The 15,033-nt window shown below is 39.6% G+C and overlaps 1 protein-coding gene across 1 annotated transcript in view; it reads right to left on the reverse strand.

Moving 5' to 3' along the window:
* LOC116939925 (mucin-5B-like) overlaps window positions 1-11,991 on the reverse strand; it is a 52,376-nt gene extending 40,385 nt beyond the window's left edge. Inside the window, exons 1-10 of the mRNA XM_032948982.2 lie at window positions 11,828-11,991; window positions 8,559-8,594; window positions 6,292-7,980; window positions 5,410-5,659; window positions 4,162-4,279; window positions 3,583-3,667; window positions 3,305-3,414; window positions 1,991-2,189; window positions 1,291-1,416; window positions 564-681 (exon numbers count right to left, since the gene is read on the reverse strand). Coding sequence (XP_032804873.2) covers window positions 564-681; window positions 1,291-1,416; window positions 1,991-2,189; window positions 3,305-3,414; window positions 3,583-3,667; window positions 4,162-4,279; window positions 5,410-5,659; window positions 6,292-7,980; window positions 8,559-8,594; window positions 11,828-11,891 — 2,795 coding nt within the window. The 5' untranslated portion in view covers window positions 11,892-11,991. The remainder of the gene's footprint in view (window positions 1-563; window positions 682-1,290; window positions 1,417-1,990; window positions 2,190-3,304; window positions 3,415-3,582; window positions 3,668-4,161; window positions 4,280-5,409; window positions 5,660-6,291; window positions 7,981-8,558; window positions 8,595-11,827) is intronic.
* Window positions 11,992-15,033: the final 3,042 nt, after the last annotated feature.

Consider the following 15,033-nt stretch of genomic DNA (forward strand, 5'->3'; position numbering starts at 1 on the left):
ACCAATTACTGTAAACTTTGCACGTTCTCAAATATACATTTTAGGGTTGGTGAGAAATAGATATAATAGGTGGTTGGATGGCTCAGGGGTCATAGCATTGAGCCAGCACTGCTGAGATCCTACATTCAAGTCTGTGCAGTTACCACCGATTAAACTGGGATATTTAATAACGTGCTTCAATCGCATCAGCCTGATCAAACAGAACTATACAAAACAAACCAATACATTGATTTAGATTTTAGACTACATTTTATAACGTTTCAGCCTTCCTAATTTCAATTTATATGTATTATTTGGTGTTATGAAAGGTTTCACTGTCGTGAAATAAAGTTAACTCTGCAGCAGGGCGCAAAGACAACTTCAGCCACATACTGTTTCGATGAAATAAATGTCACTAGAAGGGATCTCAGAAGCCATTCTATAAAATCTGGTTCTGCATGCTGTTCCCTAACAAATGGGGCGGTGACGCTTGCTCTGCGAGAGTTAGAAATGGTTATTGCATCGCATGACTTGACACCGATAACACAATGCATTTGGGGAAAAGACAAAATGATCTCACTCACCAGTCCTGGCAATCCTGGTGCAGTATGTCACCAGCATTATAGGTGTGTTTGTTAAACACACAGGAACATTCTTCCAGTGGTATACAGCCCTTGTCAGTCAAGTCATCCCATATTGTTCCTTGAATAGAAAACGAGGGTAAACAATTTATCATTGTGTCATAATAATAGGCAGTCACCTAGAGTCTTGCAGAGGTCATATCAAGATTGTCATTTAGTTTTGTCTTCGAAATGTATTATATACCTCTTGAGAAATATTTAGAGCTAATTTATGTGCTTATTTTTTTTTTAAATGGGAAGTCTTTTTTTGGAAATTGTAATATCCTGTACATTTATTGGAAAATGTAAAGATTACTCTTTGCTTTGTGAACTATGCTGTTATTTAATAAAATGTTTAAAGATAATATCAATTCTGTGGATCTGTTGGGGCATTGTTGCCGTTTCATAAGATGTTAGTTATTTTATTACGTAAAAAATTCAGATACATTTCAAGTATTTGGCATTAATGTCAGTTTTCACCATCATAGGAAGCTCATATAATAAGAAGATTGATATTTTAACATTGCGATCATGTGTGCATAACTAACCAATTACATAATAACTCACAAACTGTCTTACGTTGCATGCATACTTATTATAGCTAGAAATATCTGAAACGTCCGTGCTATTCACCGCTCATTAACTGAATGGGAAACAATAAATAAATGAATAAACGTGCAGGGAAGCTTACCTCTTGGACAGAAGCAGCCTGGCACACATTCTTCGATGCACATGTTGCTTAGGCTTGGCTGAGAGCAGCTGTTGGGACATGGAATGCCACACTCCTGGTAGATCGTCCCGGGAAGACACTCAGGTGCTGCACCACAAGTCAGAGAAGCAACAAAGATCCCAGTGATTTTACATTTTCATTACTTACAGGCCATTTATTACGTGAAATATGGTGCCCCTGTACATTGGAATGTACATGTCTATGTTCGTTGTATAAATAACTGTGATGACTCAAATGGGTAAACTCCATCCCAAGCAATGCAATACATTTTTTAGATTAGTTGTTCATTCAGTAAGTATCACAGTTGGGTCGAGAGAACAATTCTTTAAGAACCTGTGGGCTTCTTTAAACGTTGGGGAAAATGATCACAAATGCATATACTTAATTTGTGCATTAATTGCACGTAACTATATATATGATAATGTAGTAATGTTTTAGTGTGGTTTAAATATATATATACAATTATATATAAAACCACACTGAGTTTCTTGGCTCTAAAGGGCCCTGCTTTGGCATGTTTGGCCAATTGAAAACCACATTGCCTGGAAAACATAGATGTTGCTAAGGCTAGAGGGACGTCCGAATATATCCCACATAAATTCTCACTTCTGCCAGTTTCTTTTTACAGCTCAGAGTTGCGCTGCACAGAGACGTAACTCACTTGTGTTTCTCCAGTTCCCAGGTGTCCCACCGATGCTCCTGCACTCCCTGGAGTACTCCTCCACTGTGCCGAAGTCTGGGCAATCAGATGTGCAGCTGCACTGATCGACGATGCACGCCCCGATGTACGGGCGAACGTCAAGCCGTGCCTTGCAGTCAGCGAACTCTGGCGTGTTCAGGACTAACTCGCACAGAGATTCCTACAAAAAAAATAAAGGTGCACAGTCGATTAACAGGTCCAGTCAAGGTGTCACCGTGGTCAGTGCCGCTGATGCCACCACACACCCAGCCATCACTTCCTGCAAAGATCTCCGCGCAGATTCTACGGCTGTTGCAAGTTGATACCTGTCCTCCAAGGCCTCTGGTCAATTGTACAACATTCCCGAAGTGAAATTTCCCCTTGGTGCACACTGCTTTGGTTTGCAATTCAGAAATAATATCACGTGAAATATCATACAGTATGCCACTGACCGCTTGCTCTTAAGGTAGCCTCCGTTTTTAGCAACTTGACGATATTTTGGCAAATAACAAAAACACGTAATATGTAATATTATTAAAGCCAAATATATTTGCCAAGGAATGGGAAACATACAGTTGCTTTTTATAAATAAAATTAGAAAGATGTAAAAAATGTGTATAATATCGTACATGTCCTGCAGATACAGTACATGTTCATTACATGGTCACTTTGAAGCCCCATGATACGGACAATCTTCCACATCAACCACTCTTCTCCATTAACTTGTAAATTGGATAATAAACGTTGTACACATCTGTTCATCTCTTGCTGAAACAGATGTTCACTCGACGAAGGGCATAATTGCCCTTTTGTGTTTTTTTTATTATAATAACGTAATATTTATCCAATAACAGATATGCATACAAGGAGGGAATAGTGGCACAGTTGTTAGCACACTGCACTATGAAGCCGAGGACTGGAGTTTAATTCCTTGCCATGGATAACATAAGTGGAAAGTTATAACCTGTGCTAACCTGCATGGTGGAAGATTGGTTAAGCAACCCGTATGAATAACATGGCATGGATAAACATTTACGCAGCACTGGCTTGTGCATTATGATTTCATAATTGCTACATACGTAGCCGTAATCATAATTCCCTTCTTCTTCGGGCTTCATTTTATTTGAAGCTGTTCAGGGCTGAGACATACATATATATGACTCCCCACCCCTCACTGTCAGCGGGAATGCGGGGGGAGGGATTTGGGAGGTTGGGGTTTGGAGAGCCTGGATATTCCAGGTACCCCCACACTTTAAACAGTACAATGTTAGCTAAGCGATTGACGCCAAGACGTACGTGCATGCTGCAGTCATCAGGAGTGGGCGGCTGTTCTATTTGGTCGCACTGCACCATTGGATCATAGTATTTATTATTCAGTGCATATTCAGCCACGGAGAGAATTCCACCTGAACAAAGAAAACGAGCATGAAAGCCACCACAACACTTCATAAAATGTGTGTCTGTAAACACGGACTTTTCAGGGGAGGAAATCACGTTTGTAAAAATGATCATCATCATCATCAACCATCATCAATTCACTGGTGGTTGAAGGGATACATTTAAATGATTCCCACCTTTAAATTCAGGATATTCTGCATCGCCGTTGTAGTCTCCGCACAACCCGCATGTTTTGTTTCTGTAGGATTCAGTGACTTGTAGCTAAAACGCAAAATTCCAAACGTTAAAATTATAATATTGCCCTCCTCCACCTATTTATTGCATTTGCAGCAAAGGCACAGGGGGGAATGTGTCAACTAATAAACCAGCAACAACATGTCACTTTTTACTGTTTGTGCGAAATGGAATTTTTACGCCGTCCTCATAACTTGTTTTTACTACGAGTAAAACAAACACAAATAAAATATCTTAAAATATGAGTGTTTCTTTGTTATAAATGACTTATTTTAGCATTGCGTCCATGTAGATATTTCATCGCAGTTGTGTTTTGCCTTCTCTAAACATTCATCTCTTTAAAGTGATTTATTTCCAAAAATTTATTTTACGGTATGACTTGCCAATTCCTATACAGACAACTGTGAAATTATATTTTCATTGTAAAATCTGTAACTGTCCGAACAAAGACACACACCGATGCGTGAACATGAAATCATATATGTGGATATGAATGTGCAAAAGGCATGCTGTGCTCGTACCAGTAGAGAATCCTTCTTGTTCCAAAAAAGTTTGAAGCCAATGTTGGTAGCTGTTATTTTAACGTCATCACCCAGTGCTATGATTTGAATTCCATACTGGTTAAAAGGAAGATCTTGGCTGAAATAAAATATGGAGAAAAATAATATAATACATTCAAAATATGAGCAGTTCAAACGCAACTAATGCGTTGTGCACTCACATTTATCTGTAAATAAAATGTAAGTTACAATGGGCTTGCATGGACAAGAAGCCCTGGGTGGCTGTATTGCTGTTGGCTACCCTTCAACATTGCCAGTGAGAGCACAAAATTAACTATTCATATCAATATTAGAAGATATAATTTTGGAAAATGTTATTGAAGAAATAAAGGCATTAAAATATATGAAGAAAGTATGAACTGTCTTGGATTTGTTTAGATCGGTGTAAATTAACTACAGGAAATTACTGAAGAAACTTGACAAAACAAGGGTGAACAAGCTGGACTGAGGATAAATATGCGCAAAAGCGAAAGCAAGGAACAACATGTCTGCTGAACATAAGTATTGTTGGAGTGACTCCCCTGGAAAACACAGCAGAGTATGAATACCTAGGGTAGTTATTGAGGCAGGGTAGGGGATCAAAATAAAGAAATAAAGAGGTGAAGGAGAGCAGAGTTTGTAAAATTAAATTTGATAATAAAAAGGAAAGGGAAAATTTGTTAATATTACCTGCTCTGACATGTATTATAAACAGGACACTGGCGAAGAAAAGGGGACACTGATAGAAAAAGGAACATGAATCAGAGATGAAGTACAATTAGAGACATCATCTTGACAGTGAAGGAAAGAAAGGGGGGGGGGGGGGGGGCTCGTGGTGGATGCATCACTGCAATGCATCATCTTCTTTGATGGACGAGACTGCTGACGGAATGGCACCCAAAGGAGAGAACACGCCTAAGAGGGTGACTGCCACCGAGATAGAATGATGAGGTTAGCTAATGTGTAGTTATCAAGTTGGATCAGGCCAACACACGGCTGTGAGAGATGGGGACAGTGTAGGGGGGTCTTCATCTACCAGTGGACAGATCATGATCACTGATGGTGATCATGGTGACTCAATGGATCTAATGTGTGCACTGTGAGCTATTACCAATCGAACTTAAACTTCTGAATTGCATGCAACATCTTTAATGGTTATAACTAATGATAATACTTTAGTGTTATATAGCGTAATTCATGCCAACAGCATCCCACAGCTGCACTGATTACCTCTCTTTGTTTACAGCCGCCCCCTCTGCAGACAAATCAATGTTGATATCAATGATCGATATGTTGATGCTGCTAATTATTTGAGGGTTGTTCACGGATCGCCGAATTATAACGTTGAAATTCGGCGTGGCGTCCTTGCAGTTCGAAGCGAAGAGGTAGTTGCAGCTAATGCCGAGGTCAAAAAACTTCCCATCAAATGTTTTGAAGTGATTTTGTCCCCAGGTACTGCAGACAGGAGTCTGTATCGGAGCTGCAAACAAACAACAACAACATCATCAGATGATTGTGCACTATAATGGTAAGCGACCTCATCTTAAAACAAGACAGAAGCATATAAATATAAGCTTTGCATATAATGTCATTGTTTTGGAAATGTGTTTAATTGCGTAAACACAAGCAAGTTAACAGAATTGCATAGTACGAACATCACAATGACAGAGATGATATGCAGCGATTAAGGTGGTTACTAAGAGTAAAAATTATAAATATTCTTTCGAACAGCCTTTGGCAATCCACTGCTGCATGAAGAGCTCCCCCACGACGTGTCAGTCATGGGTGTTGTTTTAACCATACTTCACCAAAATGGTCAGTGCAAGTTGGTGAATGTGGTGAAGGGAGGGGGCATCACCAGTTCAGATATTACTCGCCACTGATGTTAGCCATGGTCAGAAATCAAACTCAGGTTTCTGGGGTCATGACACAGTACACGAATCACTGTAGCACCGCTCCTCTATTATAGTAAATATGTTAATCTCAATTACATAATTTTACAATTTAAAAAAAATCACTCTTGTTGCCAAGCAAGAACAGCTAAAATGTCGATAGTTTTAATTCAGCAGCAGAAATAAGAACAACATGTTAATGTGGGTGAGCATAACTCACGGATTATTATCGGTGGTGTCACCACGGGGGTTGCTGTTGTAGTTGTTGGAGGAGAATATGTTGTGAAAAAATCACCAGAACCCTCGCCTTCACCGCTTCCTTCTGTTGTCGGACGAACTGTGCTCACGCCTTCATAGTGACCACTGCCAGAACCATCAATTTCATCACTGCCTTCTGGAGCTGGAGTGTAATGTCCCGATCCTTCAACCGCATCAACATTATTATCATCTTTATCAGAGCTGCTGTCTTCTTTCGCTGGATCGCCCGTGTAGCCTTTGCCGGTAGATTCATTGGAGTCCTTCATTCTCTCTTTGCTGCCTTTGCTTGCCGACTCATCAGAGTCTTCCTTGGATTCCTGGGATTGCTTGGACTCTTTAGAAGAGCGCCCTTTGCCAGGGCCTTTGTTCTTGGGATTTTTTTCTTCTCTACCTTTGCTTGCCGACTCACCAGAGTCTTCCTTGGATTCGTGGGATTGCTTGGACTCTTTGGACGAGCGCCCTTTGCCAGGGCCTTTGTTCTTGGGGTGTTTTTCTTCTCTACCTTTGCTTGCCGACTCATCAGAGTCTTCCTTGGATTCGTGGGATTGCTTGGACTCTTTGGACGAGCGCCCTTTGCCAGGGCCTTTGTTCTTGGGGTGTTTTTCTTCTCTACCTTTGCTTGCCGACTCATCAGAGTCTTCCTTGGATTCGTGGGATTGCTTGGACTCTTTAGAAGAGCGCCCTTTGCCAGGGCCTTTGTTCTTGGGATTTTTTTCTTCTCTACCTTTGCTGGATGACTCATCAGAGTCTTCCTTGGATTCGTGGGATTGCTTGGACTCTTTGGAAGAGCGCCCTTTGCCAGGGCCTTTGTTCTTGGGATTTTTTTCTTTTCTACCTTTGCTGGATGACTCATCAGAGTCTTCCTTGGATTCGTGGGATTGCTTGGACTCTTTGGACGAGCGCCCTTTGCCAGGGCCTTTGTTCTTGGGGTGTTTTTCTTCTCTACCTTTGCTTGCCGACTCATCAGAGTCTTCCTTGGATTCCTGGGATTGCTTGGAGTCTTTAGAAGAGCGCCCTTTGCCAGGGCCTTTGTTCTTGGGATTTTTTTCTTCTCTACCTTTGCTGGATGACTCATCAGAGTCTTCCTTGGATTCGTGGGATTGCTTGGACTCTTTGGACGAGCGCCCTTTGCCAGGGCCTTTGTTCTTGGGGTGTTTTTCTTCTCTACCTTTGCTTGCCGACTCATCAGAGTCTTCCTTGGATTCCTGGGATTGCTTGGAGTCTTTAGAAGAGCGCCCTTTGCCAGGGCCTTTGTTCTTGGGATTTTTTTCTTCTCTACCTTTGCTGGATGACTCATCAGAGTTGTCTTCTTTTCCGTGGCTTCCTCTGCTGCCAGATTCATCAGAATGGTTCTTGCGTTTTTTTATTTCTCTGATTTCTGACTCATGAGAGTCTTCATGGGATTCGTGTGACTCTTTTGAGTCGCTAGACTTTTTTCTGCCTTGGGCTTCTTTCGTTTTTTCCTCAGAGCTCTGGTCCACAAGGTGTGGCTTTGGTGGCATAGCTCTGACAGGTGTTGTTGTTGTTGGCGACACGACATAGAGGCTCAACCGTTTTAAATCGGATTCCAATTTGTCGGGGTCAATAAAGTCGGATTGAGAACGTGCTTTGTGATATCCCAGTATAGATCGTGTTCCTTGTGCCACAAAAGCTGAAAAAAGTAAATAGGGATAACAATTGTGTTCAGCTTTGATAATTAACCAAAATCAGCACTACACATGAGTGATGTAAATAGATTTTTAAGTTTACGTGACTTCAAGCAGTGTCTCTTTAGTGATTGCTTTTCAAGTGAGTGAACTCTAAACAGCATGACATTACCACTTACTGGATAATTAAGTACATTGTATCTTTCTAATTGGCTTTCTGAATAAATTGCTTCGTACATTTTAATCATTGAAAGCTGTGGTTACTCAACAATTAATACAAATTTCTTTTTTTAGCAGCGTGTGCTTGAACTGTGACACAGAAAATAGTAAAATACCAATATGCACATTCTTTTCTGGTGATGGAAATTGCTAATAAAGATACATGAGTATAACACGTGCTGCATTTATGCTGAGTTAACTCAAATGTAGTCGTTAAACATACAATAGATATTACCATGTTTACTAAACAGGCATACCTTTGCAGAACTAAATTATAATACACTTTAAGTTAAAACTTTTTGATTATTTCATAAATTAGCTTTACCAAGTGTTACATATACAAATACACAATTTGCTCACTTACATTGTTGAGGAATAAGCTCTTCGGATGATATATCATCTAAAAAAACCCAAAAGAGTATTGATGTCCATGGTTAATAACATAATCAATACTTTGTCGACAACATTAAATGGGTATGTTATAAATGCAAATGAGCAGTAGCAAGTAATGTTTCTTCATTTTTATTGCATGTTCTGCAAAATCAAATGTAATCATGAGGATAAACAATGGTGATGCAACTAACTTCAATAATTACCCATTAGCTTCTTGTCACATAAATTAAAGTGTTCATTTCTGCTATTAATTGTTACTCGCAGAAATTTCCATTCACATTCAAAGTGGAAACACGTGGAACAGGGAATAATCATTGTTTTAATTTTAAGGAGAGCAAGCAGGATGGGTAGGGCAAGTCTCTCGGAGAGGTGATGGTCGCTGCTTGAGACTAAGGATGGAATGATACCCAAAGGAACGGACACATCCGAAAAGATGGGCACTATGAAGGAGTGATGAATTCAGCTCGTGTGGAGGAGCGAGAATGATTATTGCGTTACAGTATGTATGTTTGTATGTTGAACTTCTTTCGCACTGTACCTAGCCAACCGTGCTAACCGCAGGTGTGGGCAAAAGACAAGTGCCAAGAGAAATGGCGAAAGCATAGGGAGGCCTTCATCCGGCAGTGATAGATCATGCTGTATGATGATGAACAATGGGTAAGGAGCAAATGTAAATATTCTCCACCGGTATAATTGACTCAGAAAGCTTTATAAAAAATAACCCATACTGTATTATATTGGTCAAATCAAAAGTGCCATTAAAACAGAGCCGTTAATAAGCACCAATACAATGCAACTACCGTCCGTGCAGTTTCGCACACATTTAATTAACCTGTATCTTGAAAAGGTCATAAACTCAAAACTTTGCAGAAGTGAGGATTTCATCGTGATTCCATCTACGATCAACGAATGTTTGCCAATGTACAAAGCACATGTTGGGAAGTCCACTAACGATTATGGAGTATTGACTTTGGAAGCAAACATCACGCACCAAGAGGCATTCTACATGTTGGAGTATTTAATGAAAAAATACCCAAGGCACAAAAGTTACGTTTCCTTTTTTATACATCTGTAACCAAATGAAGCAATATTTTACGGGGCCTTTGAACAAATAAAAAATGTGCAGGCAGCTTAAATGTAAGTAAAATAAGATATGGCTATACCATATAGTGCAATGTGTGGTAACATATTTGCTTAACTGAACGGTGTTCTGCTAAATTATGTAAAATATTGTCTTATTTTTATATATTGCGAGGGAGATTATTGGGTTGGGGTGGCTCAACAACAGGTGACTTTGCGCTCCTCACCTCAACATGTTTCTTCCATTCACAAAGATGCCCTCAAAAGCCCACTGTGCTGGTAATGTGGGTATCTGATGCCTCTGTGCGGTCTAAACCATGGCAACTTTTGTTGGTTGCGTCCCCCCCATTAAAACGCAGTTTTATTGAGGTTTTATGCAACCTCAGAAGCAGATTGCAAATCTTGCGGTCGGTCGGGGCCTCGAGTTAATACGGTCAGTTGCACAAATCGTTGCACAATTTATTGCGACAGCAAAGCTAAAGGTTTCAACCATACATAAAAGTATGTACTGCGTGTACACAAAGTTAATATTTGTCGTTTTCCGGCCTGCATATTTTCATGTTGTGATGGATTTTCTCGTCATTTACATATTTGAACCAAAGCTGAAAGACGATTTTTGAAAAAAATAACATGCAGATATCCATTTCAATGGCCAGATTCACCTGGAGAGAACTTGTTCTTCCTGCTTAGACTGAACGCTCGATTAACCGTCAGTTATGCAGTGTGAGTGAGCCCTAATCCTGTCAAGGAATCTTCCTCATGTTTCTTGACAATACATTATTTAATATATTATAAAAGCCTATTTATAGGACAAGCACTGTCTATTTTTTTTAAGCATTTGACTTCCTTAAAAAAAACGATTGTTATTTTAGCTTTGCCTGCAACACTGTGTTGTTATGTCTCAGATGAGTGAAGATTCACAATGCTGAGCCCTGCTTGGAGAGCGATAAGTGAAACTGTTGAGAGCCAATGCATCCATACCTACTTTTGGCATTGCATTGTGCCAAGGTAAATCCTCAGGCAAATATAACCTTTGTAGGGTTTAATGTATAAGCATCGTATGCATTATTAGAAAAAGTAGTATGTGCAAAATGTATTTTCAAGAGTCATTGCTGGAATGTGACATAACTAATTAAAATGTATCAAAGAAATGTGATAATTTTATTTTGTGATGTTAGTCATATTAATGTATAAGCCCACATACTTAATATAATTATTTGTTTAAGGTATACTTTACATTTAACATTATGCAAATGAAATTACCAGGAATTATTTAACAATAACCAGAATCATCATTAGACCTCCTTTGCAGTACCAAAATGTAATAATAGGGTTTTCCCCTTTTTTTCTGGCAACAAAACTAAAACCTTTTTACAAGGATTCATGTCTGCATTAACCACAATACTTGTGGTCAGAATGCAAAAAAAACACACTATGATAGTATATGCATTGTCCTTGACACTGATTGGTCCACACCAAGGGACGGCTTTCTTTCTTAAATAAAGCCATAAGATGCAATAGTAACAGCTACAACCTCCAAGACGACTCCGGTATCCAACACGGATCGCACGAATGCGCTACTAAGTTCCTACCTGCCCACACCCTGAAGGAACGTGTTTATAAATTATGTATGTACGTGTGTATGCCAAGATAGTCATATAAAAAAAATTCTCACATTCTCAAACTACTGTATTGTAGTGCATCAGTATAACAATCGCTTATATATATACATACAAAACGCCATTGTTTGAAAAGAGAAACTTTGATTTCAAAAATACTGACCGATATTATTCTACCTACAGAAATTCTAAATTATATAGGTATTACACTTACAGTAATTGCTTTATTATGTTTTCCATTTGTATTCTGGCAGAAGTTGCATTTTGAAACTTTCTATCAATCGCTATAATCACAATTCAACAATTGCTGAACACCGATTCGGCTCTTTAATTTCCTTACAAATGCAAGTCAGCGGTGTTATATACATGAATATAGCAATTTAAAATATCTGTGTTGTCCGGCTGTGAAATCCCACAAGTAAAACTGTTAACCATTGTTACCATTAGAACAAGAAACTTAATCACAATTATGAGAAAGATGTTCACCATGTAAATATTGCAAAAAATATGAATTCTTAGATTTGAGACATTCTCTGCCCACCTTCATTTGCGCTGGCAGCTTGGATGAATGAGAGACAGCAAACCAGCAAGTAGATTTGCTTCATCTTCTCCGCACACACCGAGGGACTTTCTCAAGCCTCTGAGATCACACCCTTTGTCACAGCACTGGTGACGACCGGTCACTGCAAGAGGGTGTTGTGAGCGGCGAAGGAATCCCCTTTATATAGATAGGCGGCACATTGTTTTTTCTAAAGTTAGATCAGATTACGAACTTGTTGTGCAATTGACGTGAAAACATAACATAATTGGTGGTGGGGGTTTTTTTTCACCATTTGAATATACTAGCTCTCTGCGTAATGACCTTTAGCTGTAGATTATATCATTGCACTTAAAGGGATATATACATAAACTCGCAGGGAAATCTAACAGTTTTTTTTAAACAATAATTCGAAGGAAAAGCTGAAATTGGGAACTTTTAACATCTCAACACAAGCTAACAAATTGACAGGGTTGCAGAGATGCGTCCATGAATTTCTATGGTTATGTCTCTTATCACATGGATTTTTGTTCCATCTAGGCTACAAGGATTTATGTTTACTGAACATTTTTTTAAACGCCCCTGTGTAAAGTCACAATGAATAGACTTGCTAGCATTTTTTATTTTATTTGTGTATTCATTCAACAATTCTACATAAAAAATAATGTCCACTAGTTTTAGCCGATTTAAATAACTTAACGTTCTGCTACGGAGAACTTTACCATTACATAAAGAGCACGTTATTGTTGTCAACCATGGATATTTTTTTATATTTTTTCATCATAGCACTGCACCAAACCCTGCTACTCTATTTGTTTAAATACATTCTAATAGTTTTAGCGTAACATTCACATGTTTAACATAACCTTGAAGAAAATATATATGAATAATCCGCATGAGTGACTCGTTGGAAAGCATACTATCAAGCATGCAGTTTATATGCTACTCAGTTGAAAGTATTACACATACGATAGATCACACGCTTTTAAAGTTAAAGATAAATGTTTAATGAGTAGCCTATATTAAACTTTTAATTTAGCAGTGATTTGAAAGTGGATGATGATTATGATGATGATATTAATAGGCCATGCTGTCATATCAGCCTTTACGATTACAACAACAACGCATTTACATTATATACAATTGTAATCTCTTTGAGATAGAGGTAACAGAAGTAGAGAGTATTTCACGAAAGATGTGTGCAGCGTGAGTGACTGAATATACTTCATATCAAACACCTTGAACATTAATTCATCTTGAAACTAAACCAAGATAATAACTACAATGAGGGAAAAAAGTATTTGATCCCCTGCTGATTTTGTACGTTTGCCCACTAACAAAGAAATGATCAGTCTATAATTTTAATGGTAGGTTTATTTGAACAGTGAGAGACAGAACAACAACAAAAAAATCCAGAAAAACGCATGTCAAAAATTTTATAATTTGATTTGCATTTTAATAAGGGAAATAAGTATTTGACCCCTCTGCAAAACATGACTTAGTACTTGGTGGCAAAACCCTTGTTGGCAATCACAGAGGTCAGACGTTTCTTGTAGTTGGCCATCAGGTTTGCACACATCTCTGGAGGGATTTTGTCCCACTCCTCTTTGCAGATCTTCTCCAAGCCATTCAGGTTTCGAGGCTGACGTTTGGCAACTCGAACCTTCAGCTCCCGCCACAGATTTTCTATGGAATTAAGGTCTGGAGACTGGCTAGGCCACTCCAGGACATTAATATGTTTCTTCTTGAGCCGCTCCTTTGTTGCCTTGGCCGTGTGTTTTGGGTCATTGTCATGCTGGAATACCCATCCACGACCCATTTTCAATTCCCTGGCTGAGGGAAGGAGGTTCTCACCCAAGATTTGATGGTACATGGCCCCGTCCATCGTCCCTTTGATGCGGTGAAGTTGTCCTGTCCCCTTAGCAGAAAAACACCCCCAAAGCATAATGTTTCCACCTCCATGTTTGACGATGGGGATGGTATTCTTGGGGTCATAGGCAGCATTCCTCCTCCTCCAAACACGGCGAGTTGAGTTGATGTCAAAGAGCTCCATTTTGGTCACATCTGACCACATCACTTTCACCCAGTTGTCCTCTGAATCATTCAGATGTTCATTGGCAAACTTCAGACGGGCATGTATATGTGCTTTCTTGAGCAGGGGGACCTTGCAGGCGCTGCAGGATTTCAGTCCTTCACGGCGTAGTGTGTTGCCAATTGTTTTCTTGGTGACTATGGTCCCAGCTGCATTGAGATCATTGACAAGATCCTCCCATGTAGTTATGGACTGATTCCTCACCGTTCTCATGATCATTGCAACTCCACGAGGTGAGATCTTGCATGGAGCCCTGGCCGAGGAAGATTGACAGTTCTTTTGTGTTTCTTCCATTTGCGAATAATCGTGCCAACTGTTGTCACCTTCTCACCAAGCTGCTTGGCAATGGTCTTATAGCCCATTCCAGCCTTGTGTAGGTCTACAATCTTGTCCCTGACATCCTTGGAGAGCTCTTTGGTCTTGGCCATGATGGAGAGTTTGCAATCGGATTGATTGATTGCTTCTGTGGACAGGTGTCTTTTATACAGGTAACAAGCTGAGATTAGGAGCACTCCCTTTAAGAGTGTGCTCCTAATCTCAGCTCGTTACCTGTATACAAGACACCTGGGAGCCAGAAATCTTTCTGATTGAGAGGGGGTCAAATACTTATTTCCCTCATAAAAATGCAAATCAATTTATAACATTTTTGACATGCATTTTTCTGTTTTTTGTTGTTGTTATTCTGTCTCACAGTTCAAATAAACCTACCATTAAAATTATGGACTGATCGTTTCTTTGTCAGTGGGCAAACGTACAAAATCAGCAGGGGATCAAATACTCTTTTCCCCTCACTGTATGTCCAAGTCTGCATTTATGAAAGCTGTTGAGAGTTGGTGAAAGCTGTTGAGAGTTAATAATAGGTGCAATACAAAAGCGAACTGTCAGGACAATCAAAACGTAATTGCAGGCAAAGTGCCATCAAATAGAGTTTCTAATTGATTCGCTTCCCCTTTGGTTGGCGTCTCCTGTCAGTGGGAATGGAGTACATGCAAGGAATGTTAAAACAAATACATGCATGCGTTCCCCACCTTGCCAATTGCATGAGATCCCCCTCAACCCCAACATGCTGAACACTTCACCCTCCCATCTGTTGGCTACTTCCCCCCCTTTCCTTTGT

The sequence above is a fragment of the Petromyzon marinus genome, chromosome 7, assembly GCF_048934315.1.
Source record: "Petromyzon marinus isolate PM22_M1 ecotype Great Lakes invasive population chromosome 7, UKy_Petmar_22M1.pri1.0, whole genome shotgun sequence".
Taxonomy (NCBI): Eukaryota; Metazoa; Chordata; class Hyperoartia; order Petromyzontiformes; family Petromyzontidae; genus Petromyzon; species Petromyzon marinus.